This window comes from Saccostrea cucullata, unplaced genomic scaffold (genome assembly GCF_032062105.1).
Source record: "Saccostrea cucullata isolate Sc308-1 unplaced genomic scaffold, CSIRO_AGI_Scuc_v1 ctg309, whole genome shotgun sequence".
Lineage (NCBI taxonomy): Eukaryota > Metazoa > Mollusca > Bivalvia > Ostreida > Ostreidae > Saccostrea > Saccostrea cuccullata.
The window spans coordinates 143,144-168,095 of NW_026932621.1; the positions used below are offsets into that span (position 1 = coordinate 143,144).

General features: G+C 33.5%; 1 protein-coding gene across 1 annotated transcript in view; it reads right to left on the reverse strand.

Annotated features, from left to right (window-relative positions):
* Nucleotides 1-24,952, reverse strand: part of LOC134235612 (CLIP-associating protein 1-like) — a 53,560-nt gene that overhangs the window by 13,511 nt on the left and 15,097 nt on the right. Inside the window, 21 exon segments of the mRNA XM_062717747.1 lie at nucleotides 531-609; nucleotides 991-1,154; nucleotides 1,376-1,439; nucleotides 1,724-1,827; nucleotides 4,408-4,518; nucleotides 4,864-4,991; nucleotides 5,248-5,403; nucleotides 5,896-5,988; nucleotides 9,078-9,251; nucleotides 10,010-10,048; nucleotides 10,693-10,725; nucleotides 10,874-10,932; nucleotides 11,869-12,069; nucleotides 12,614-12,751; nucleotides 12,930-13,000; nucleotides 13,267-13,402; nucleotides 13,639-13,784; nucleotides 13,953-14,045; nucleotides 14,223-14,287; nucleotides 17,163-17,213; nucleotides 17,686-17,838. Coding sequence (XP_062573731.1) covers nucleotides 531-609; nucleotides 991-1,154; nucleotides 1,376-1,439; nucleotides 1,724-1,827; nucleotides 4,408-4,518; nucleotides 4,864-4,991; nucleotides 5,248-5,403; nucleotides 5,896-5,988; nucleotides 9,078-9,251; nucleotides 10,010-10,048; nucleotides 10,693-10,725; nucleotides 10,874-10,932; nucleotides 11,869-12,069; nucleotides 12,614-12,751; nucleotides 12,930-13,000; nucleotides 13,267-13,402; nucleotides 13,639-13,784; nucleotides 13,953-14,045; nucleotides 14,223-14,287; nucleotides 17,163-17,213; nucleotides 17,686-17,838 — 2,258 coding nt within the window.

A 24,952-nucleotide genomic window follows, 5' to 3' on the forward strand; every position in this document is an offset into this window, starting at 1 on the left:
ATTTGAGCAAATCGCTGCACAAATTCATTTTTTTTCTATAAAAAAGTTTCCACAATATCAAATGAAGACATAGTAAAGGAGTCAAACTAGTTTTAAATTTCACTAGTCCTTTAAGCACACTGGGACTTAACATGTAGACAAGAAGGAAATAAAAATTAAAAGTTACCTTGGGCTAAGTTGGCAAAAAATTAATGAAAGAGAAAAATTAATCAAAACAAGATTCTTCCAATACTGAAAGAAAAGTTTTCACATTCAACTTTCATTCCAACATTCTCCAAGCAAACAAAGAGTATATATCACATCTAAAATAATGCACAGTTAATGCAGAATTTTCTTTTTTATATAAATACATTTTAGTATAATATATTCAATACTAGTTTAAGTTGAACATTATTAATGTGGTATTAATAAGTATATTATGCATATAAAAAGTTAAGAATGATAATGATGCATTAATGATGCATGTATTACATGAAAATATATGACATAAGAGTTAATACTGTCTACAGAAATTAAACATCTGTACATACCTTAAGACTTGCTGATTGGGTCTGATCTATGATATACTTTGACAGAGCATTAAACTGTTGTTCTGCAGGAAAGTTCTCTCTGAAAATAAAAAATATGCATTCTGGGTTAATATAATTCTGAAAACATTTCAATGTACTTTTACAGTTTGCCTCTGAATATACAAGATAACTAAAACAGTTGAGAACTTTATTCTCTAGAACACTATGTCAAATACCATGGATATTTTGAAGTATTTTTAAGTCTTAACAACTTATTCTTTCTGTATTTACCCTGGTATCTTGAACACTCGGATATCTCCAAGTTTTTCTGATCTTATCAAAGTTGAGGTAACAACGTTAGACTGGAATATATTTAATTCATAATTTTATTTGTATAAAAGGGAGCTCAAGTTGAAAAGGTACATATACCTTGGGAATTAACCTTTATATCTCAGCCAATCAAAACACTCCTGTGACTAACCTGATGGCATCCAGCGCCCTCTGTACTCGGTTCTGGACTGAGCCCAACATGTCCGTACCAGATTTGTTCAGTAATCGAGTTAAAAATGGAAACATTTGATTGGTCAAGTCTTGGCTGTGAACTTGAACTAATTCAACTAATGTATCTAAAAATAAACTTAAAACCTGCAAAGAAAACCAAAAAAAATTCATTTAAACTGTTTTACTTTCATATTTCATATTGTTCAAAATTTTAAATTTTACAATAAATCAGGTGCTAAACAATGCTGAAGGGAAAATTTGCTTTCTTATATTTTTTCCCGTTTACTCTGATCTTAAGTGGGTGAGTTTTGAATGAGATGAATTTAAGAGAAATAGTAAATATTGTATAAAATCAAATAACTTACTTTGCTCTGCGGATCATGAAACATTCTATTAAAAACTTCACATACTTTCTGCAATTCTACACGACTGAAAAAAAAGAGAAGAAATTTTTTTTTACAGAAACCTGCAGAATTCTATCACTCAACAAGTTGTGTTCAAGATCAGAAACTTTGATACAAAATTCATTTTAGCATCTTAAGCAATCATTTCACTGCTGAATCCTATCTTCAAAATCAAAACAACTGACAGCTCAAGCATATAAAATTTTACTCAATTCCAATAAAGATTTTGTCTAATTCAGTTACTTTACATGTAAGTGGCAGCATCATAAGAATTCTGCTACTTTACATTGGCTGGTTTGAAATGGTTACCTTAAAAACCGTCCACTCCTAAGGAGATTTTGTAATGCTATAAGTCCCTCTTTACGATCACCATGGGAACCACTACCTAGCAGGGCAATTATTTCTGTCGTATCCTAAAAAACAAAGAAACAGACTTACAAAATGGAAAATCTTGTGTTCATAATGAATTTGTACTTTATAAATCATTTGATTTTCTAAAATTTCAGTTGTTATTATTCACAGAGTATGATCAATTATCTAAAACTTATTTCATCATTGTTCAAATTTATTTTATTCCTCTTATCAATTTGTGTAACATTTGGAAAAAAAATTACTTTATGAATATAAAGTGATATTAATATGGCTGAACTTGAATGGAAAATGTTTCTGATACAAGTACGTCTCATGCAAAATAAGATAATCAAAGCATTTATCATGTTTATTATTCTCCAGAACTGTTAAAAAACGAAGAAAACTATTATTGTGCAAAAAAAATAAAAAAAATACGACAAACATACAATACGTCCAACAAGAAATGCACACAATTCAAATGAATTTCTAGCTGTGACCACAAATTTCATAAAAAATAAAAATCTGGAATGATAATTTTTTCCAGATCATATTACACAACTCTTATTCTATTAATATTTTAAAGTATTTTACAGCTCATATAACAGGGAAAAAACTCCTTTTTTTAAATCTTTAAAAATCTGAATTTAAACAAAAATAATTTAAAGCAAAATATCACATTCAAAAAGCTTAACACTGAAAGTTTGCCAAAGAATTTAAATTAATTAAGAAGCTGCCAAAAAATTTAATTCAAGAAGCTGAAATAAAACAGCTTTATAAAAGAGGAAGTGTTACCTTGGCAACCTTAGCACTCTCCAAAACAGGAGGTGAACAAATCGAGTCCTTACTCGTAGACTAACCAAAAAATCATAATCATTCATTATAATTATCAAAATTCATGCAAACCAAACTGCTCCTAACTGTGTATTACGGGAAACTTGTTTTTGCACAGAGGGAGAAAAAAAAGACACCAACATATGTGCAATTATCATATCATTGACTTCAAAAAAAAAAAAATATATACAAAAATAATAACGAGGCCAAAGAAGAAAAAAAATAATTGTGCAAATACAACAAACATATATCAGCAGAACAACAAGCTTCTAAAATTTAGCTCTGAAACATCGTTTTTGCTGACATTGAAACAACATTTTACATGCTAAATCTTGACCTCTTATTATGTATGAAAATGCTTATTTTGAATGAAAATGCAAAATCAGATGAAAATAATACGAAAAAAATATAAAGGTATTATAGTTACTGTAAATAATATGTATACACTTAATAAGAATTCACAATGCAGTTTTTTCTGGAGAATACAAGAAAATCAAATCGAGCACTACAGCAGCATAAAATCAGTTCGATTGCCTAAGGTACATGATACCTGTGTTGGGGTTGGCAGACGATAATACCATTTATCAAAATCAGTTGACGAGGCCTTTAGCAGCAGAAGAAAAAAAGCCAATCAAAAGCCATATTTTCAACAAATCCAATGAAGTGAAATTAAAATGTAAAAACTGACCGACACACAAATGCAACCAAAAATTTGACTGAAAAACTAAAAGGAACTTGAGGACAAAACAAATGGACAAAAGAAATTCATGATGTTAGATTGAAAGTGCTGCAGTGAAGGTTTTTGTTTTTATAAAATTGAAGGTAGAAATTCCATGCTGTGGTATTTTAGAAGTGGATGGTTGGTGTAAAACATGCCTATAACCTGTCAGACTGGGGGGAAGATAACCCCTGAAAACCATGCTTAGGGAAAAAGTGAAAATTTTCAGCCTCCATACTCAGTTCTTATAAAATAGGTAAGAGGAGTAGATCTAGAGTAATTTTGTATGATAAGAAATTTTTTTATGTAAATTTTACCTGAGTTCTTATTTTTCTTTTGAACCGACTCTGTATAAAATACTTTTTGATTCACTAAATGTCAATCTTTCAGAGAGAGGAATATGTCCTTTTTAATACTAGGAAAATAATTCCTATGACTCCAAATGTTTCTTTGATGAAACTGTTCCCCCCTTCTCAAATCAGCAGTAACTCTCAAAGCATCCCAATTCCTTTTTCCCCAGCCTCGTCAATTTTACATACAGTATCTCCCAAAAGCAGATCCTTACTCTATTTGCCCCTGCCCCTTCTTTTGTGTTAATACATTATTTTACATGGTGTCCACCTTTAGTTAGGTTACTGCACACAGTCACACAAAAGTTAATAGTGTAAAACATATGATCTGATTTTCAACATGTGTGCCATGCCATCTTGAGTGCTAATACCTGACATCCCCATAAATAATACTGAAAAGGACCAGATGAGAATACATTGCTCAAAGAGAAACTGAACATTACATTCATGGCACTATAAGGGACATTTTTTAGCCCTGGTCTAAAACTCTAAATATTTTGACTCAGTGATCATGTAAGACAACAAAAAATGCAACAGCTGTGAAAAACTTAACAGAAATTGCTACAGAAATGATGGTTGCATGTCATCCATAAAAACATATTAAACAAAATTTCATTGCTATATATATACACTTTTTAACTTTGTTTCAATATTTCACTTTCACTTTTGAAAAAGAAATACATGACTTATAATAAGAGTAAAATTATCCAACTTGCAAACTTTCAAATTCAATGACTACTGACCTCTGACGTTTGACCTATTGACCTGTATGACCTCTCTGAGCAGACACTGGATGTTTCACTGGCTGCATCATCCGAGTCATACTCACAGCGCCGCCTACTGGGTCCTCTTGACTAGAGGAATAGAAATTGAGAAACAGAAGTGTATAAAATGCTGAAAGCTGTAAAAAAATATTTCATATCACAATTCAAAAACTTCTATTTCTTGCACCAAAATTTTTAATAATAAACCTTATAAAATTTATTTCATACATAACATACATTTGTATTATTCATTCAAGAACCAATCTTTCAACAATATATGTAGTTCATTTCAGAAATTAAATATTTTTCTTCTCCTTAATAAAAGAACAGAAAATACTACAAAATCAAATAATTTTTCTGAAATCATTAAACATTTTGCTCAGTATATAAAACATTTAACTCTAGATTCATTAAGTTCTGAAGTCAGCGATTTACCAGTGCGTCTGACAAGGCATCCTCTACATCAGAACCTATCCGGAGGGTGCGCTGGGCCATCACCCCTGCTCTCTTCTTGGAAGCAGAATGGGGCAGGGTCTTCCCTCCGCTGGGTCTTCTTTCCCTCCCTATAACATTGACCAAATAGTCAGATTCTGAAACAACTTAAATGTATCTTGCTTTATATATTCATGGCTAACAAGGAATTACAACCTAGATCATATTGCAAAATTGCAATGGAGGTGGGATTCAAATTATGCTCATCTCTTGCTACAAAGACTATGCTCATCTCTTGCTACAAAGACTATTTACAATATTGTTATCGATTTTATCCTATAACCATTTTCTTCTGACTACCTGAATTCAGCTTAAAAACATATGTACCTGGCTGCATATGAAGGCGATTTGGACTACCCTCTCTGCTGGCCCCTTGACTTCGTGTGACCCCTGACCTTCTCTGTGACCTTGGGGTCATGGGATCTTTCTGGCTGTGCGTTAAATAACTAATTCTTGAAGTTGGTGAGTTTGACCTACTATTGGCTGCAAAGAAAAAACAAAGTCATGTGAAATAACTTTTCTTATTGTTAAGGCCTTTATCTGTTGCTCAGTGACCTGTAAATAAATACTCTTGGCACATAACTTTACAATTAAAATCATGCTGATAATTAAAACACAAAATAAAACACAAATAAGGATTGAAGATAAAGATGGTTGAACTATGGGAATATATCTCAGATAAGCATCAAGCTGTGATCTTTTAGCCAGAACACAATTTCATTAAAGCAAAGCTGACTTTTAAGCTCAGTAACAGTTATAGCACTTCTAACTGACATTAAGGCTCAAAACTTTCTCTATTGTTATGTATATGTTATAATGCATATCTGTCGCTGTTAATGGTTAATTGAATATTCTCTGTAGAAGGAATCGAAAGTTAGTATACATTATAGATTTATGTTCTGTCCATCAACATTGGAAAATGGGGGAGGGTATTCATATAAGGGAGATAACTCTTGTTGTGACAGTCATACTTACGCTGAGAGAGGGAGCTACCATTTTTGTTGCGAGGTCGACTATTACGGTCCAAGGTGCCAAGATTTTGATGAGTTGAGCTACTGCGATGTCGTGCTGAAAGTAACAAGCAAGTTGCACCACTATATGACACAGCCAGACAATAGAAAGAGGAAGGGAGAGGCAAAGTGGTCAGCCATGTTCCCTTTGGTACAAATGTACTAAACAACAGATGTCAACTAAAGCAATGGAATATGATTGATTCGTTTTATCATACTTAAAAAGAAAACTGATATATTTCTTTATTCATATTGTCATGCTAAAAAGAAGATATAAATTTGAAAAGTTTTCTTACATGCCTATACATGTAATAATTGCTTGGCATCATACCAAATGCACTTTTATTACAAATACATTATTTTATAAATATTACAAATACATTTCTAGATATCTTAAATGTTAAATTATGAAAGTGTTTTGTTCATGAAATCTGCCATATAATGTAAAGAATGAAGCATCCATCTTATACAGGATTTCACCATGAATTTCAACATTATGAATGTATAACGTACACACACCAAGCATTCAGATAACATAAGACAATGTTAGTTCATGCTCTGGTTACATGTAAGAAAATGGTTAACAAAGCCAAGCGGACTTTGTAGACAAAACAAAATACAGGGCATTTCTTCACAAAATACGGTATACTTTCAAGTACACAATCTGAAATCTTTTTCACCATTTTTATGTATCTTAAAGCATCCAACTGACAATGGCCAACAGACATTGTATAAAATGACCTTCGTGACCTTTAACCTTAGACCTTCTACTGCCCTCAAGTAAACAAGTTGGCTGTCTTAACATGTAAATAAATAAGGTTGTGAATCATCCCCCTAACACACAATGGATATGAATGATGATGATGATGTGATGTTTGTCCCCACAATGTCCCAAAGCAAGTAAACCTTCATAGCACCTCAACTGTTAACACATCAAAGATTAATTGTGCTAGAGTTCAGATAAACTGTCAGAGAGAAATCCATGTACTCTGTATAATATCAGACTTTAGCGAAAAGTATAAAATGTATCAAAATCCAACCAAAAAAAACCATTTCTAACCATCCTTCCAAAAGACACATCAGAATTGACCAAATTACTTGCGACATTCAATTGATCAAATTACCAGGGGCAGGTTCCACGAAATCTTCCACCTCTTCATCTTCTCCAGAAAAGAACCCCTCTTCTTCTTCCTCCTCCTCCCAAGCGCATTCTCGTGGAGGGATTTCTACCACATAAGGAAACACAGCAAATCGGACATGTTTTTTATGATCACAGGATCCCATATTGTTCACATTTTTATGACCATATTATCCTCTCTTCACTGTGTTCTAAGGTACCTTGTATTTCCAACACAATTCAATTCCATTTTCTGTGTATGCAATATCTCAGCATGTTCAGACAAAGTCTATGCTTATATAAGTCGTCATACTCGTGTCTACTACATATCCATATTGCTTGCACCACATCAAAAAAACCACAATAGAATAAATAAGATTATTTCCTTTTAATAACTTAAGTTCATCCTACACCGCACAATTTCATTCTATCCCCTTTCCAATGCGGTGACTCAATCCAAAGCTTCTCCAAGAAAACACAAATCCCGGCACAAGCTTGTCCAGCCTTGCACACTCATTCCCCATGCCTGCAGGATTTCACCAGGGACAGGGAATTCCTTAATCCGTCCCAGTCGTGTTCACTTAGTGTTTTCTCTAGATCACAGGACACTGACTCCAAGATTTAATCCCCGCTAATCTCTTTAATCTCCGACAATACACAAAGCTCTGCCTGGATCGGGAGCACTGGTTTCACTACCTGTGTTATCTTGTCCACACAAATGACCTTGTTCCGGACATGTCAATTTCACAGCAGGTCAGTTTAGTAGAATACACCTTTTGAAGTAAAAATGCTTAAACTATTTTTTTTTCAACTTTATATCTTCTCCAAAGGTATTTCCAACAAAAGTGAACTTCTTATTTTTGTAATATACTTCTTCTTCACAATAGAAAACAAAAATATTTCCAACATCCAGGACTCGGTGACAGGTTTTACTGTGGGTCCACTGCTAAATTGACATTTATGTCCAATTCACACTTCTTTTTCTCCAACACACAATATGCAACAGGACCATATAGACACACAACTGAACTGCTAGACCAGAACTTATTTATGTGTTGACCCACGACAGGACCTCTTCCTTTTTTCTTCTGATTAGTGTTCAGCAATATTGACTAAGCTTTTAATCTGCTTATATAGCTTTTGCCTCATAATGACTTCTCCCATTGAATTTTTGTTTTTGAAATAACTGCATATATATGTCATACAAGTACTAGGGTAAGTACATAAAGTTCCATTAACATTAGCAAATACCAATTTCAATTAGCGAAATGAAATATATTGGACTTGAGTAAATATTAATTTTTAATTTTACATTCAAGTAAATAAAACTACACTTTTCAGCAGAGTTCAATTGATTTTTTAATTGTTTGATCCTGTTTACATATACTTTTATGCCTATTATATACATGATCTTTTTTATGAACAGCAATCTGATTATGAAGAAAAAGTTGATAAAGCTCTTAGCAAATGTGATGAATCATGTTCTTGTGTCATTCCATTATTTCTACCATTTGATGATTAAAATATATTGCCTCTTAAAATGTTGATTTTGTAGTAAAAAGGAACATGAAATAATCAGAGACTCTCCTTGAACATGTTTAAAGACCTGAAGCATTCAATTATACTTTCCCTTTTGAGTACATGAAGAAAACTGTGCTGTTTAACACTACAAAAGTGTGCTATGGAAACTGACCTATGATACATGTAAGTGATGTTGACAGTGTACAAAATTAACCCTGAATGGATTTTTATTTCAACATGAGGAACCATGCAGGGCACCTGATGAGCTCTGAGAGGACTCAAACTTTACTCTCCATGCAGATCATAAAGTCCTTATCTCTTTCATTATTTCTCCTCTTTTTTTTCCCATCAGAAGCATGCATGATAGAATTACTCTCTTTTAAAAGCAGAAATGAGCTGAAATGATCCCACCCATGACATGCAGGTGACATAAGACACACCCCTTTTTGGAATGACTGACAGCCATGACACACCTATATAGCTAGAGACAGAACACACAGAGGTCTTACGCAATGAGTATGTGGCTCCTGGCGTCATTCGAGCAACGGCCGCCATTTGCGGCGACCGCCGTTTCTGGGCGGAGTAACTGGAATAGGAGGGGCTCGTCCCATTTGCCAGATCGACGGCACTACTAGAGCGGATAATGCGGTCTTTAACTGACCTACTTAAAGTTTTGTCTAAATCTGCAAGAGGTCATGAAAGCAACTCAGGAAACATTGACAATACTGACACAGATGAGAAATAAACTAAACTTATATATATATACATGTATAATAAAAGATATATGAACTACATGAATATTTACATTTACTTTGCATATTAATTATTAATCATGCAGAAGATTTACCCAATAACTATTCCAAATCTTAGTACCATTACATTACTGAATTCATTAAGTGATTATTTTTAGTGTGTGAAAATTTTCAACTTTTATTAATACAAAGTGATTAAACATCAAGCAAAATTTTTCTAGCATCGATAGATATTGATTCATTTTATACTGAAAGTTATTTTTTTTTCTATCTTTCTAAAAATATTTTTTCCGAAATCTCCTACAAATATTACTATGAATTACTTTTCTAAAATCATTAACATTCTATAAATAAAGAAATGAACAAAGGAAAAAAACTAAAAATTTACTTTTCCTTCTTTTTTTTATTTATTTATTATTTTTTTTTTTTGGCAATTTTGGTACCAAGACTTACAGCTAAGAGTACAATTTTTTTTTAAAATAAATATTTTACAACAGATACGTATATGTGCCTTTAGTTGTGTCAAGATAGTGCTTCTCTATTATGCATTATTTTATATACACACTCCTAAGTGCAGGTTACTGCCCCTTGACCATCTATTACTAAAACCCCACAACACTTCACACGTGACAAAGCAGCGCTTCTAGGTCACATGATACCCCATATGACAGGTCATGTGACTGTCTTACCTGCACCATGGTGACGTGCAGCACCATCAACATCCAAGTCTGGATGTGAGACAAAAATAAAAAAATCAAGTCATGCCAAAAATAAAGTGTTCACAACATTCAGTGGGAGAAAAGATTGCTATTTATTTCATTACATTTTTTCACCTCTTAAATTCTATTTTGGCTTTGCTTCTGAAGTATGAGTGTGTACGCAATTGAAGAAAGTTATGAATAATCCTCATTTATCATCAAAAAATGTAATGAAATTGAAAAAAAAAACCTAAAAATTGTTCAAGAAAATAATTAAATAACTAAAGATAAAACTGATAACCTCGTATCTATTTAGGCTTCAATGAAGTCCTGTGTATGATTAAAAATAAAAATGCCAGCTGTCTGAAAGAACTATACATGCAAAATTTCTTCAGAAGAAACACATCAGGCAGGGAAAATGAATAACATGCACTTTAACTTATGTTCTTACAATTATAACAGCAATATCTCGCTCAAAATAAAATACTCATATCCATTTTTTATGCTTTATTTTTCAATAAATTTTCACTATCCTTTAGTGTTTCAACATGTATTCCCAAAATAGTCTTTGCAAAAAAATCACAACATCAGTGACCATGACCTAAGTAGACAGTCATCATACCAACTTCGTCGACACATTCTACATCTAAAAAGGCATGCAGAGGGAAATTTACCTTTTGAAAATTTAAGAGAATGAGATCTAATTTCTGCAAGGTAACAAGTAAACCAGAATTATACCAAGTTCTTTTCAAAAATTTATTCCAGTGAAAATGCATGGATTTCAAAGGAATTTTCTTTCTACTATGGAAATATTTGGAGTTATTTCCCTTAGATCTTGACAAACAGTCAACCTACCTGCGCCTGTATCACTGCGAGCTGAGCTGAATTGAGAATGTTTCTTCTTTCCTATACGACTGAAAAATCAATACAAAAAAAAATATATCTTTAGCACAATATTGACAGATGTTTTCCATTTGAAATATGAAACAATCATGAAAATCATAATTATCAAAGGTAGGATTTTTCAAAAATTTTACAATTTTTATTTAAAGTAATATACGCTATAACGTGCGCCATTTTAAAATACGACTGGAAATTTATATATTTTGTTTACCAATAAAAGTTACGAAAATGCTGTAAATTACACCATTTAAATAAAATTCGTTATAAAGTTATCAAATTATAATTATTTATTATCCTGCAAGGAGAATAAATTTTTAAGTAAATCCACCAACGCCGTCGCTACTTTTAGATTGATTCAAGAAAACGAGGTAAGCCCTTTGAGATACAACTCACTTTTGACATGGATGGCGTGTTACTATAATGTAATTAATATAACTTATCTTTAAATGTAATCAGTATCAAAAATCTATACTCTGTTATGACGCATATTAACCTTTTATAAATAATCGTTGTCAAAATGAAACGTGCCTCGTTGTCTATAATTTCCCATGGACATACGTGTCTATATTTAGACCTACTGTTTACGCACTTCCTTTATCAATATTCATGAAAAGACTGAATTCTTGATTGCAGATATTGCTTTATTGTTCTGTTATTACAACGAGTTTTATAGTTAAATTTTGTGGAAATATTATTTTTTCATTACACTTTATGTGTTTCAAATCATTTAATCATTTTGTTTCACATACAAATCGGCATCCATACGGAGTATATTACTTTAAAGGTGTTCAAATATTCACTATAATATACTTTCATTTTTATACCTTAAAAGTAAAAAAAAATATGTTCTCTAAAATTTACTTTCATTTTTATTCCATAGGGGTGTCAAATAACTCATCCAAGTGTTCTTTCATTTTTATGCAATAAAGGTGTTCGTAAACACTCACCCTAATGTACTAGAATCGAACCCTGTACTCCGGTCCTGACTGGCAGATCGGGGGCGGGGCTTTCCTGCGTAATCACTATTTACAGAGTTACTAGATGAACCACTACACTGATCATGTAAAAGTTTTTGTTCTCTGGGCTCTAGAGAGTTCATTAACATGGCTGCCTGTTCCTTGAAGTGATCGGCAAATCCCCAGTAGGACCTGAAGGTGTGAAAAGAGAATATGATGCATTAAAAATATCAGTAAGAATCAAAAATTTTCATAAAGTGCTTGAAACTTCACAAAATTAAAATGAAATTCATTAACATGTTGAATCTTATTCTCTAATAAAACAACATTCTTCTAAGCAATTTAAGATTCATGCCTTTGTCTTTGAGTATTAATACAGTAAAACTTTGTTACCTCAAACTTGAGACTTTTTTTTTATATCCAAGGATTCCAGATATTGGAATAGATTACTTCTAAGTGGTAAAGATTCAAACCACTTCGACATATCCATGGTATTTAAGATTTCAATATTTGAGATATCTAAGTTAAACTGTATTACTACAGTTCAAACTGTCTCATCCGACACCTGTACAATCCCGTCACACTGTAAATTCCAACATAATTTTTTTTCCCTCATTTTACTCTTTCCATATTTTTTAACATTGTGCAATCCTACACCCTGACTATTCTGACATAACATTCGTCTCCCACTGCATGTCAGATTAGACAGGTTTCACTGTATATTGCGATTATTTACCTGCGTGCATGCAGCCTGGCCTCCGAATCGGCATCGGAGATTCCTCTCTTGATGGAGTCCTGGAGAAGTGCTATGTGTTTCTCTAAAGAATGGGTACTCCAGTTCTGTAGGGCTATGTGTAAAAACTCAAAACATTGCCTGAAAAGAAAGAAAAAAAAATGATTAACATACAGATATAAAATATATTGATGCCTTTGATATTTCTACAAATTAACCCCCAGAAAGGTGTACAATCATTATTTGTCAAAGGAGAGTGCGAAACACACTTGATCACTACCTGTCTTAACATACCCTACCATTTAGATGGTTGACTTACCTTCGAATGATATTGGACTTGGAGGATAAGTTACTGGTGATAATGGGTATAAGGCGAGATGACTGGGTATACTGAAATTCAGATCAAAAACATATAGTCTCATAAGAACTGAGATTATCTCCAAAAGTTCTTAAACTTCCTCTAATCCCAACTAAAATCTTAATTCTGATTTTCAATATTTTTCATATGACTGCAAATGAAGGCAAAGCAATTTAACTTTTGCAACATCTTCAATACCAGTACCAACCCCCCCCCCCTCTCCTAAATGAAAACCAAATGACAGAAATTTCAATAACAACTTGAATCCATACACTTCCTACTTTGAGATGGTGGTTACCTGAATGATGAACTGTATACAGGTGATTCCGGAGGAGGCCATGACCTTGGCACTGTTAGGGATGAGGTTAATTAAGTGTGGAAGAAGGACCTCAGCCAGATGTTCAAACCTCGAACCCATCTGCTGAGACAAATATCTACAAAACACAACAAAAAAGTCCTACATTAACGGTGTACTATCCCTAAAAAAATGCACTGCTTATACACACAATTATCAAAAAAGCTGATTACCCCACCCCCTCCCTTCTCTGCAATTTCAGTTCCCCACACATATCTCGATTTATTTCTTGTGCTCAAATTTAATGAAAAGACAGCAAATTATCTCCAACACACAGATTTGTACTCTGATCTAGCATTACAAAGTCATCCTTACGCTAGAGTTATACAGGCCTCGCGGACGATCTGAGACCTCAGGTCTTTGACGGCGTTTATCAGGCACACGTCCAGGGACCTGATGCTTTGTGGGAAATCGTCGTACTCCATACCACCAGCTACGACCACAGCTCGAATGTTTCTCAACTGAAATTTATCACAGATTACTTTTGAGTTACTGTTGTAAACACATTGCAACTATGGTGGTATTTAAATTTCATATATTACACTTCTATTCATTATTCAATGACATGTAAAAATCCATGAACATTTCTATAAAGAAATAGGAGTTATTTCTCCTGCTTTTAAGCTTACTGCTTCACGGCGTTTCTCCCAGTTTGTGTTAAGATCACTTAATATGGATTGAGCTTTGGCGAGCTGGTCTTGTACATCTCTCGATGAATAAATCTGTAACAAGAGAAATTTTTATTTATAATCAACTAATTCTAGTTAAGTATTCTGTACTTTTATTTTTTTGTGTAACAATGAAATTTTCTTGTATTTGAATCACTTTTCAGCCTTTAATTCAATTCTATGAGTAAATTTTACATTGCATGGCACTAAGCTTTGGAATTTAACAAGTACCTGGACTTTTGGAACATCTTCAAAGGATTTGGTGAAAAATTCTTCATCTACACCACCAGACTGGCCTGCAAGAGAAAGCAATTAAGAGTTATCCGCTGGTCAATAAAGTTTCAATCACTCCGTTGTTGAACATTGCTGAAAGCACGAAGTATTTAAGTGGTTATAGTGAAGAGAATTAATGTAAAAAAAATTCATACTTCACAAAACATGTACATGTGTGCAATTTAAATTGATACTCAATTTATGTGAATAACTTCAAGCATCAATATTTATAGTTTCATTGAGAATGTTTACCAACTGTGCTCTTTTAAAAATTTTATTTTAGATGTAGTCTCTGATATAAAATGCAGCGTTGTTGAGTGCAAGTGTGCACAGGTGCAAAAGCTTAAGTGTAAATCCTGTTCTCTCTTATGAAAAAGCTCCTTCGTGACACACTTAATCAAAAACAATACACAATGTCTATTACTTCTATTTCATACTAAAAAAAAACAAACACCACAGCAAAAGAGAGAAAAAAACCCACAAACATACATTCCTTAAAGCATAAGGCCCATTGGCCACAACAATCACCTGAATTAATTTAGCAATTTGAACCTAATTACAAAAGTAAGGGGAATGTCAATATTGTTGTTGCAATGCCATCCACACAGGGAAAAACAATGATTAACATTAGACTATTTTATGCACCTGATGATCACATGTTATGATATTGGTGACTGCAAATGACAATCACTTCTTGGGAAGCAATAGTTCTGACAGTCAGTTGTTAAGACCTTGAACTCTGATTTTTTGACTACATACAATCACTATAGGCCTACTGTGATTAGACTTATTGTTAATGTACTTTTTTTCAGAAATATAACAGTGAAAAAAAGTTAACACTGATGTGAAATAACATCACATAATTGTAATTAAATAAATACGAGACTCAGTCTAGAGCTTCATGCAATAAAATATATAACAAGTGAAATGGAGATGGAGAAAATTCAGTTTGCTGGAAAAGCAACAGTGTTGGTCTCCAGTTTTTCTTTTTCTTTAAAAAAAAGTGGTAAAATGAAAGCTGCAACCTGCAGTGACCTTGCACACATTTATTGTAACTTTAAAAGACATATGCCCATAAAAAATTTGATAAGAATCTGCTTATGAACTTTTGGCTTAGGTGAACAAACAAGAGGAAGAACCAGTTTCGATAAATTAAAAATCCTGAACGTCAACAAAATAACTGTGACACATGGCGCAAAAATTTCTGGCAAATGTAGCATGCTAGATGACCTTCTTTGTTCCAGTATAGAATAATCACTTCATTCAATGAACAAATTTATTTCTCTTTTCAAATTTCATGGGGGAATTCATAGATCATTAAAAGAGGTGGAGGTAGACCCATTGATCAAATTAACAATTTATCATACATATACCACACAGGTACTGAAAAATGAAGTATTTACATATAATTTACATTTTACACAAAAACAGATCATATACCATTGAGTGCATCCTATTATATAATGATGTCAAGAAAACGTATAAATATATACCAGGTGTAGTGCAGAAATGATTGAAAAGTCCACTCATGGCGGTAACTATTTGCCATAAAATACTGAACAATTCAACAATATTCACAATACTGTCACACAGTATGTATACTGCTCTACATTACATTTATAGAGAAAAGTGTGCACTAAATACTTTAAAAAGTTTCACCAATTTCTTCACTGATTTTTTTTTTTTGGTATTGTATTCATATATACACATTCTAATTTAAAAAAATTTTTTTTTTAATTTATTTCTAAGCCATCAAATCAATGGAGAAATTCTTCATCAGAAAGTGTTCCAAAATTTTAAATTACTTAAACTGATGAATGCACATTTCTCCCACACTGAAAAAATTTGAAAATTTACACAGTGCTTTTAAATTGACATCTAGATGGTACACAAATAGGAAAACATGTATACGATATCAGGTAAACATGTATAAGCGAAGCTACCCATTCTTAAAAACTCTACTACAGCATGCAGTCTTGGGGAGAAATCTGCAAAGGGGTCTCAGACTTTGCTTAACACATGGAAACATGCAAAATGAAAGGGAGCTATCTTTCTGTACCAAAATCACCCTAATGTCTACCCATGTCCTTTCACATGGGGGTCAAAAATCAGAGAAATTGACAAATGTCCAAATGCTCTCATAAATTTACTACCGACCCTATAATTTAGCTGATGAAGCCTGTAAAAAAATCAACATTCAAAGCCTCACATAAATAAGGATGTAATTACTGGTCTCCACAGGGGCTAACAAAGCTTATTTATTCATTTTACCCAACAAATTTAACAAATCCAAAAATAGCTGCCAATATATTGGAAATAAACCTTCAATTTCTAAAAGAAAATACACTCAATATCTCCCTCCCCTCCCCCTTACTGTAACAATATTTGTGCGAAAAATACAAGTATTTGAACTATTTCCAAATATTGATCTTTCCCCTTTTATTTGCTGAAGCCTGACTAAAAATTTTTTAAAACCTGAAGTATGTTTACCCCTGAAAGGTAAACATCCTCTCTTTCTGATGTTGTTAGAATGTAACAACTTTCACCACTGTCTTACAAACACAGAGCTCAGGATAGAAATAGGAGGATTACAGCACTGTTGACAAATCTTAACCCTAAAAATAACAGCAACTGTAGGCTTGCATTACCTTGGTCTATAACAGTGGGAAAGTTGACTTCAAGTGAAAAGATAATGCAATATTGTGAAAGGATTCACATCCGGATCCCCCTTCCCACTCCCCCATTCTAAGAAAATCTCAGAAATCAACTCCCACCTTCCACACCCAAATTCTCCCTGCATTCCATTCCTCCATGCCCCACCCCCCCCCCCTTACTCATAACAATGGTTTGGTACAGAAAGACAACTAGGGGAAGCAACTCTAATAGTGACACTGTTACCTGATGTATGAGGGCCCGCGATCGAGCGTCGTCTCTTCAGGGTAGTGGAGGCTAATATCAGTAAAATACAGTTAGTCATCTTAACCAAAACCCCAAACAGTATGGTCAGAAAACTAGCACCAATGATAGTACTGGTAAATACAGAATCTATACAGCTAGACCTCTAACAATAACTTTATTACTCCAAGTTCCATCATACGCAACAATCCATTCTATAATTAGGAAATATTTTCAAGTTGCTTCATTTCTAATACAATTTTTTTTTTAAATAGCACATATTTTTTGCTTTACAATGCACATGCTAACTGTAGCTGGAAGCAAATTTTACTAAAGGCCTTTAGCTATGTTGGAACATTTACGCAAATTTTTTTTAAGCTTTATTCTCATGAAACTTGTTACTCCATAAAATATAACATACACACGAGGGGTATCATATGAAGCTCATAATAACTACACATATGTTTAGCAAATTTTAGCAATATAAATAGCGACAGATTGATGCATCCAATCACACGATACCCACCTGTGCCGGACTTTGAGGCGGGGAGCATGCTTCTCCTGGTCCCCGATGTGGAAGAGGCTGAAGAAGACGCCCGCTTGGCCTGGGGCACCTTGGTGGACAACGGTTTGGCGAAGTCTGTGTCATCTTCAGATCTGTGACTGCTGTGACTGGGAGCTAAAATAATTAAACATCAAAATTAAATATTAAAATTATTATAAAATCAAAATACAATGAATGTTTGTGTCATTTACATTATCAACAAAAATATCTCAAACAATTTTAAAACAGATGAAGCAATGATCTGTCAATTGCAAATAATTTCTTTTCTTCCAAAGAAGATTCTCATCACAATTTTTACCTTTTTTGCTAGACCCAATAAACTCTTTGCATTTTTGCAAAAAAGACTTTTTCAGAGTGGACATTATGCCTGCTCCGAATCATGGTAAAACTGATGTGTGGCCATTCATTATCACCTCTAATTAATCCCAAACCAAACTCTCTCCTAAACTCTCACTGTGAGTCACAGAAAATCATTCCTAGCTAGCGAGAGCACCAAAAAACTAGGAACATACATTTCCTCACATGAAACACAGTTACAAAAAGATGCTCCAAAAACGCACTTGAAGATGTTCAAACAAACAAAAATCACTGCTTTTTGAACACATACAAGAATTTTGCATCAGATAACCCTTTTTCTCGCCAACCTAAATATGTTACAGAATGAAGTGGAATATGTGCTAAATCTGTGATAATGGGCCTTCTCCTTGTCTATTTCCCCCTCCCCAAAAACTGGCACTTTCCCCCCAGATCATCTTTACAGAAAATTGACAGCTTGTTATTAGTGCAGATAAAAGAACAATGAAACACAACCAGCAACACTGTTTCCTTGTTCAATAACACAGAGAACAAAATTCTTCTCTGCTGGTCTCCTAAATCTACATTTTAATTGAAAGCATACCAAGAGCTATAGATTCTGCACAAAATTTTACCTGTCAAACTATTTCTTTTGTTATTTATAAACGAAGGAGAAAACTGCCGCTGCAGCCAAATTTGTCTATGAGGATGTGGCGCATGAGAGTGATAAAGGTGTGATTTTAAGATAACATGTATTCACAATAATGTAGGAATGTGCACCAGAAAAAAAGAGAACAATGTGAAAGATCCACACCAGATGGTATTTCCCAGGAGAGAAACGTTCCCTGATTAGCATCTATAACATATGTTATTGCATATTCCCTAGCTTAGCAGTTTTTTTGACAACCTTTCATTTTACATCTCTGTCAAAGTCATGAGATGATTCTTGGACCATTTCAAAGAAAATGCATTCCCTGAAGCTAGCTGCAGATCTGTAGCTCTCCGAAAAAAATATATTGATAGACCGGAGAGCTACAGTGCCACCCATTGAAAAAACTGTACATTTATTGCGCACAAAAAAGTGCACTCGATTCTCGATTTATTTCTCCATGTTTTTAAAACTGTAATTTCAAAATATTACTAACTTAGTGTTCCTAACATATTCTTTCACTGTTTCCACATCCAAACATTCCTCATAATTGTTGTTAATAGTCCTCCTGACCCTGATATTGTAATCATCGAACATTTCGCTTATTTATACTGCCATTTTGGTTTCAAAGATAATTCGGTCCAATATGCTTCGTTCAGATGTCAACTACGAGAGTACTTGATTAAGGATAGGGAATTTTTTGAAATCTTTCCTTTTTTGGCAATTGAGTTAAGAATTTGGAAGAATTAATCAAGGACCGAGCGCACTTTTTTGTGCGCAATAAATATACAGTTTTTTCAATGGGTGGCACTTCTCCAGTCTATCAATATATTTTTTCGGAGAGCTACAGATCTGCAGCTATCCCTGAAGCCAGTTTTACAAAACATTGCACCTAGATAATGGGAAATATTAAAAGTTTTCTTTACATACATGTACAAGTATTTGCAATCTTTGTAATTTTGTGTAATAAAAAGCAATTTTGTATTAATAACTTCACACCTTCAAACTGATATGGCACATATATCAATCATAGAAAACAAATCAACTTCCTGTTCTTATGTAAGACCTGCTACCTGGTCACTTCAGTTGTGTGAAATTTTACAAACATATCTTGACTGAATTTTATTTACGCTACAATTTATCGTAAATTTTTGTTTTTTTCTGGGTCAAAATGGCCCTTAAAACAAAAGCTGTAATCATTTCAATACTTATCAAATAACCACCTTAAACCAAATCATAATACCAACTGGAGCCAAAGGGATAAGATAATGACAAATCAACTGCAATCTGTCTTTATCTATGGCTTAAAAAGCTTAGATCGGAAACATCAAAAGATGGTACAGTTCAGGCCAGCAAGGTCTTGCTTTAAAATGAAAAGATCAATTCACAATCTAAAACAATGCTAGCAGTTTACTACCAGGTCTAATGAGGTGTGCACAAAAAGCATTCAATCAAGGTTTATAATATATAGAGCCAAGACAAAAACTAATTTTAACATTTTCTTCCAATATCTTTTAAAATCTAACTGTAATTTGAGAATTTTACTGCATTTTTTTTTCTCAGAATACTAAATTACCACAAATTACAAGTACTTCTGTCCTTAAAAAAATTTTTATTATTTCATTTTTCACACAATTTTAACAACTTTTGTCACTTAAGCACTGACATGTAGGTAATCTCTTTTATTTCACATGAAAATGTAAAAATATGACAAGGTAATCTGAAATAACAGTAAATCAAAACTCCATGAAATTGCAATCATCATTTCTTTCTATCATCTTGCTGAACTATTGTGGGATTTTAATGAGGAAAAAGTTGTTCTCAGACATTCCCACTTATGGGCATGACAGTGCAAATTATAGCTCTTTTCAACCGGTCAGCAAACCCCAGTGGACCATAAACAAATAACCTTGGGTTACACTGCCAACCCTTATGACCCGTTAATCATAAATTATCAGACAATCCCCTGCACCTGTAAAAACCATAAAAAAAATCCTCACCCCCCCCCCTCAAAAAATACAAAGAAAACAATTTCGGGAGTGGATCTTAAGAACATGTTTTCCAGGAATAGTATGTGTGTTTGGACACCTTTTTTGTCTTGTAACTTTGCACAACACTGCACAAAGACATATGACCTTAGAGCTACACCATGAAGATGTATGTCCTAACGCAACCACAACCTAAACTTGCCACCGCATAAATCTTCCTTGATGTCCATTACATACTAATATGTCATAATCCATACTAACTGTACACCTTGTGTTTGGACAACATGGTCAAGGTTATGCAATATGCTAGTGCTATATTTGTTAACTGTCAGTATATTTTTAACTTAGCCTGCCCAAGACTTTCCTTATCTGCATACCTTAATTAACATTGTATTTTCCAAAATAAGTGTCTGAACAATTTCAGGAATTCATAAAATTTTATTTTTCAAAAATTCTGTTTGGTCAGCAATGGCATGAAACAGCTACTTTAGGTCACATGCAAGGCCACCCCTAATTGGAGTCAATGCTAATCTCATAAAAATGTTTGGAGAACAATCAAAAATACTTAGGAATAAGTCAGATCAGCTTAGATTCTATAGAAATTTTGGGTCTCTAAACTCTTCGGTCACTGTTAATGTGACCAGCGAAATTATCTCACAAAATGCCACCCCGATTACTCCTTTTAATAAATATATACCTTATGTAACCAGCTTTCTCTTGAGTTTAATACCAGATTGGAATTGTTATGAAATAGCTTCTTTAAGTGCCATTATAATACATGGAAGACCCTTTTAACAAAGTATGTCACAAATTTAAAAATAAAACCCGATCCATTTTGACAGATTAAGTCAGGTGCCACTCATATTTAAGAAATGACAGCTGGTTTAAATGTTGCATTTGTTACTTAAAAACATTGTTTAAACAAAAATATTTTGACAAAAATTCCGTTGGGAGAGGAAAAACTTTTTAAAATCATTGACATTAATTATAAACATTGATTTGATTGACAAAAGGCATCCTAGCATATATTTGATTGACAAAAGAATATACATGTAGGTACTTTACAAATTAATTTTTTAGCCCATTTATAAGTGTCAAATAAAAAAAAGTAAAAGATGAAAAATGTTTTAACATTTATACTAAATAACTTTTGTTAAAGCTTGTATTAAATAAAATCATGGCAAATATTATCAGAAAACACATTTCTACTTTTAAAAGTCAACTTCAACATAATCTTGGAAGTCAACACTTCAAGAATCCCATATCATCTTAAGGTACCCTAAAAAAAGACCCTGAGTTCGAAAGCATTTAATGGCACCCCTAGACAAATCAATAAATTTAAATTTAATTAGGAACTCTTGTCCTTAGTGCCATCAAATAACGTTCAGCTAAATCCCAAGCATGGTAAGAATTCAACCACAATATATAACCAAAATACTCTTACACTGACTTAAGCCACTCCAAGCCCCTCTAAAATCAGTGTTATCTGATCTAAGAGTTTTAATAAGACTACTGAAATGTGGTCTGCTTGTTTATAGAAGTTCTTTATCAACAAATAACCTGGTCATTCTAGAAATGGGTGATTTCTTTTCATTTTCGTAACTTTTCTGATCTTCTTTTGAAGCCTGCCTTCTCATTTAAAATTCTGGCTTTTCCTGCAGCAAAATTTGCATACGAAAAAAATCCTTAAATTAAATAGCTGAAGGTAGAATTGGGATCTTTAAAGAAAAAAAAAAGGAACTTAATTCTGTCATCAAACCTAGCAAATTTCAATCACCCATTGACCCCTGATCAGAGAAATTTATCGACAAACTGTGGCCGGAAAGTCGTTTGTAAGATCTTGTATTTCAAAACCCAATTGCCAAATGTGATAAGGGTAAGTAAAATAAACAAATCTTCAAATTTAAATTACAAGATGGCGAATTCCCCATTGATTTAAACTTATGTATATCGCATCAGTAAATAACTAAGTAAATGGTTTTTATCAGCAATATACATCAGATATCAAACTCTCTGTTTTCCAATACGGCAATATTCACAGAAAACACCCAAGTGTGAACTACCCAAAAAATGAAACTCAATCTCCATGAAATTCTATACCACTGCTCCTCTAACAAAGACCATACAGGGACAAGAACCATGGACAATATTAAATGTTATATATCGAATTGCGATAAACAGGCAGATTATGAGCCAGGAACGATCTTATGAACTTCATGGTTATGTGCCTCTTTTTTTTTTATACCCTTAAAGATTTGGGGGTACTTATTTAACAAGTGTGTATCAAAACACACACTGGGGAAAATGACCTCTCAGGGCCAATATGTCTGTATACACTTGATGTGCAAAGAAGTTTAAGAAATGTATATCGAATTGAACAAACAGAATCTAATAATTCTTACAAATATTCCACTTTCAAGAAGTCTGTCAAATACGCCAAGAACTTTGGCCAACAAATTTTTCAGCGAGAAGTTTGCACACCCCCAGAGCCCCCATTTAATCAAATCCACGCAAATACAAGAAGTTTTCTTTACTTTCCAAACAACCACTATACTGCTACTGTTGAACAAGTTTTTAAATACCTTCATCATCACTGTTAAATTTGTATGTAACATGCACCCAGTACACATCATCAAGTGTCTTGAATTTCAGCCCGTTTTATGAATATTTTATTTTGCCATGATGGAAACTCTCGGCACAAAACAGAACTTTGGACTGACTACCTGATACACTGAATAAGTTAGTACCAAAATGAGCTCCACCCTCCTTGATACATGACCTCCCCTGAGAACAAACTACACCAATGAAACACCCTGGCCACTCTCTAATGGGAGGTAATGAGTTACCCGATCCCCCTATTTCATTACATTGTCTTCCAAACAATCACAGTGATTAAAACCTATCAACAGTTCAATACCCAAATCTTTGTGATTTTCTGGTTTTGTTTGAACATGAATCTTGTTTTTTTTTTCAATTGAGTCATACCAAAATAAAGAGACACTCATTAAAATTTTGTTGAAGAAGAATAAAATGCATTCAAACGTCTTCAGATTGCAGCAACTTGTATGCTAGTTAATTTTCAAGTTGTACCTTTACCAAATCCACCTTTTTAAACTATACAACCCAACTTGCAAAACTTATTATTGCCAAAAATTCACAAAGTCTACCTCTATAACTGAAACATATGTTTGTACTCTTTTGTACATTCTGTTTTATTTACTTGCCAATTAAAAATAAATCATTCTAACATGCACCCCCTGAAACTTATATATTATCTTGATTATGCAATCATCTTTTGAGCTACATCTCTTTAGTTTGCCTACAAAAACTAAAAATTTCTTTCAAGATGAAATCCAAGACCCATCTATTCATCCCAACCGTATCTGACTGCATTGTAAGTAATCTGAAGAAATTATAAACAAAATGAACTCTGTGTCCTAGTATATAGCCAGTGTGACTCAATGTGTACACACAAATACTAACCATCACATGCTGAAGGACAGTGAGTTATGATAATATCTTACTAATTTATATCTGTTCGGATCATTGGACTGGTCAGTTAAATCCACCGACACACCCCTAGGACAAACAAAACAACACGATCCACACCCAATGGATGACCTCTGACTTTCAATCTAATCTCTATTTATTGTTTACCTTATTATTTATAATGACAGTTTATACTTGGTGCAGCATATTGTGGAATGTATAATAAAGGGGAGAAAATCAACAAATGCTGATTAAAGATATCTAAGATTACCTGCAGTATAGTTGCATTTTGCAGCAACATATGCAGCTGTGCAAAGATATGATGACCCTCTTCACAGCTAGTATTAAATAATCTAATCTCTTTAATCACCATGATCACCTTTATAATAAAATTCAGCAAAACAATTTAATTTCTAGATCCACCTCTGAATTTTCTTCCCAAATGACCTTGCACTTACATGGAGTGGTATCCTGACACAGTGGTGAGGTGGGAAGAGTGGGGGATCTTTGAGGCACGGGTAGTTTGGCGGAACCTGAGGTAGATTTATTGAACACGTCTGGAAACTGGAACACATTGGTGCTAGCAGGAATTTGATCGAACAGATCTTTGTAGTCATCAAAGGGAGAGGTGTAATGCATGAGAGGGGAGGACCATAGTTCTGCATCTAGATCCCCATTCAATGGAGGACTCTCACTCATAGCTTTTGGGCTACAGTAACCCCACAATAAATTCCTTTGCTATAAATTCCCAAAAAGGAAAGATAATATTTTCACATGGCAGGACCTTGTGTCAAGTTGCATTGACCAG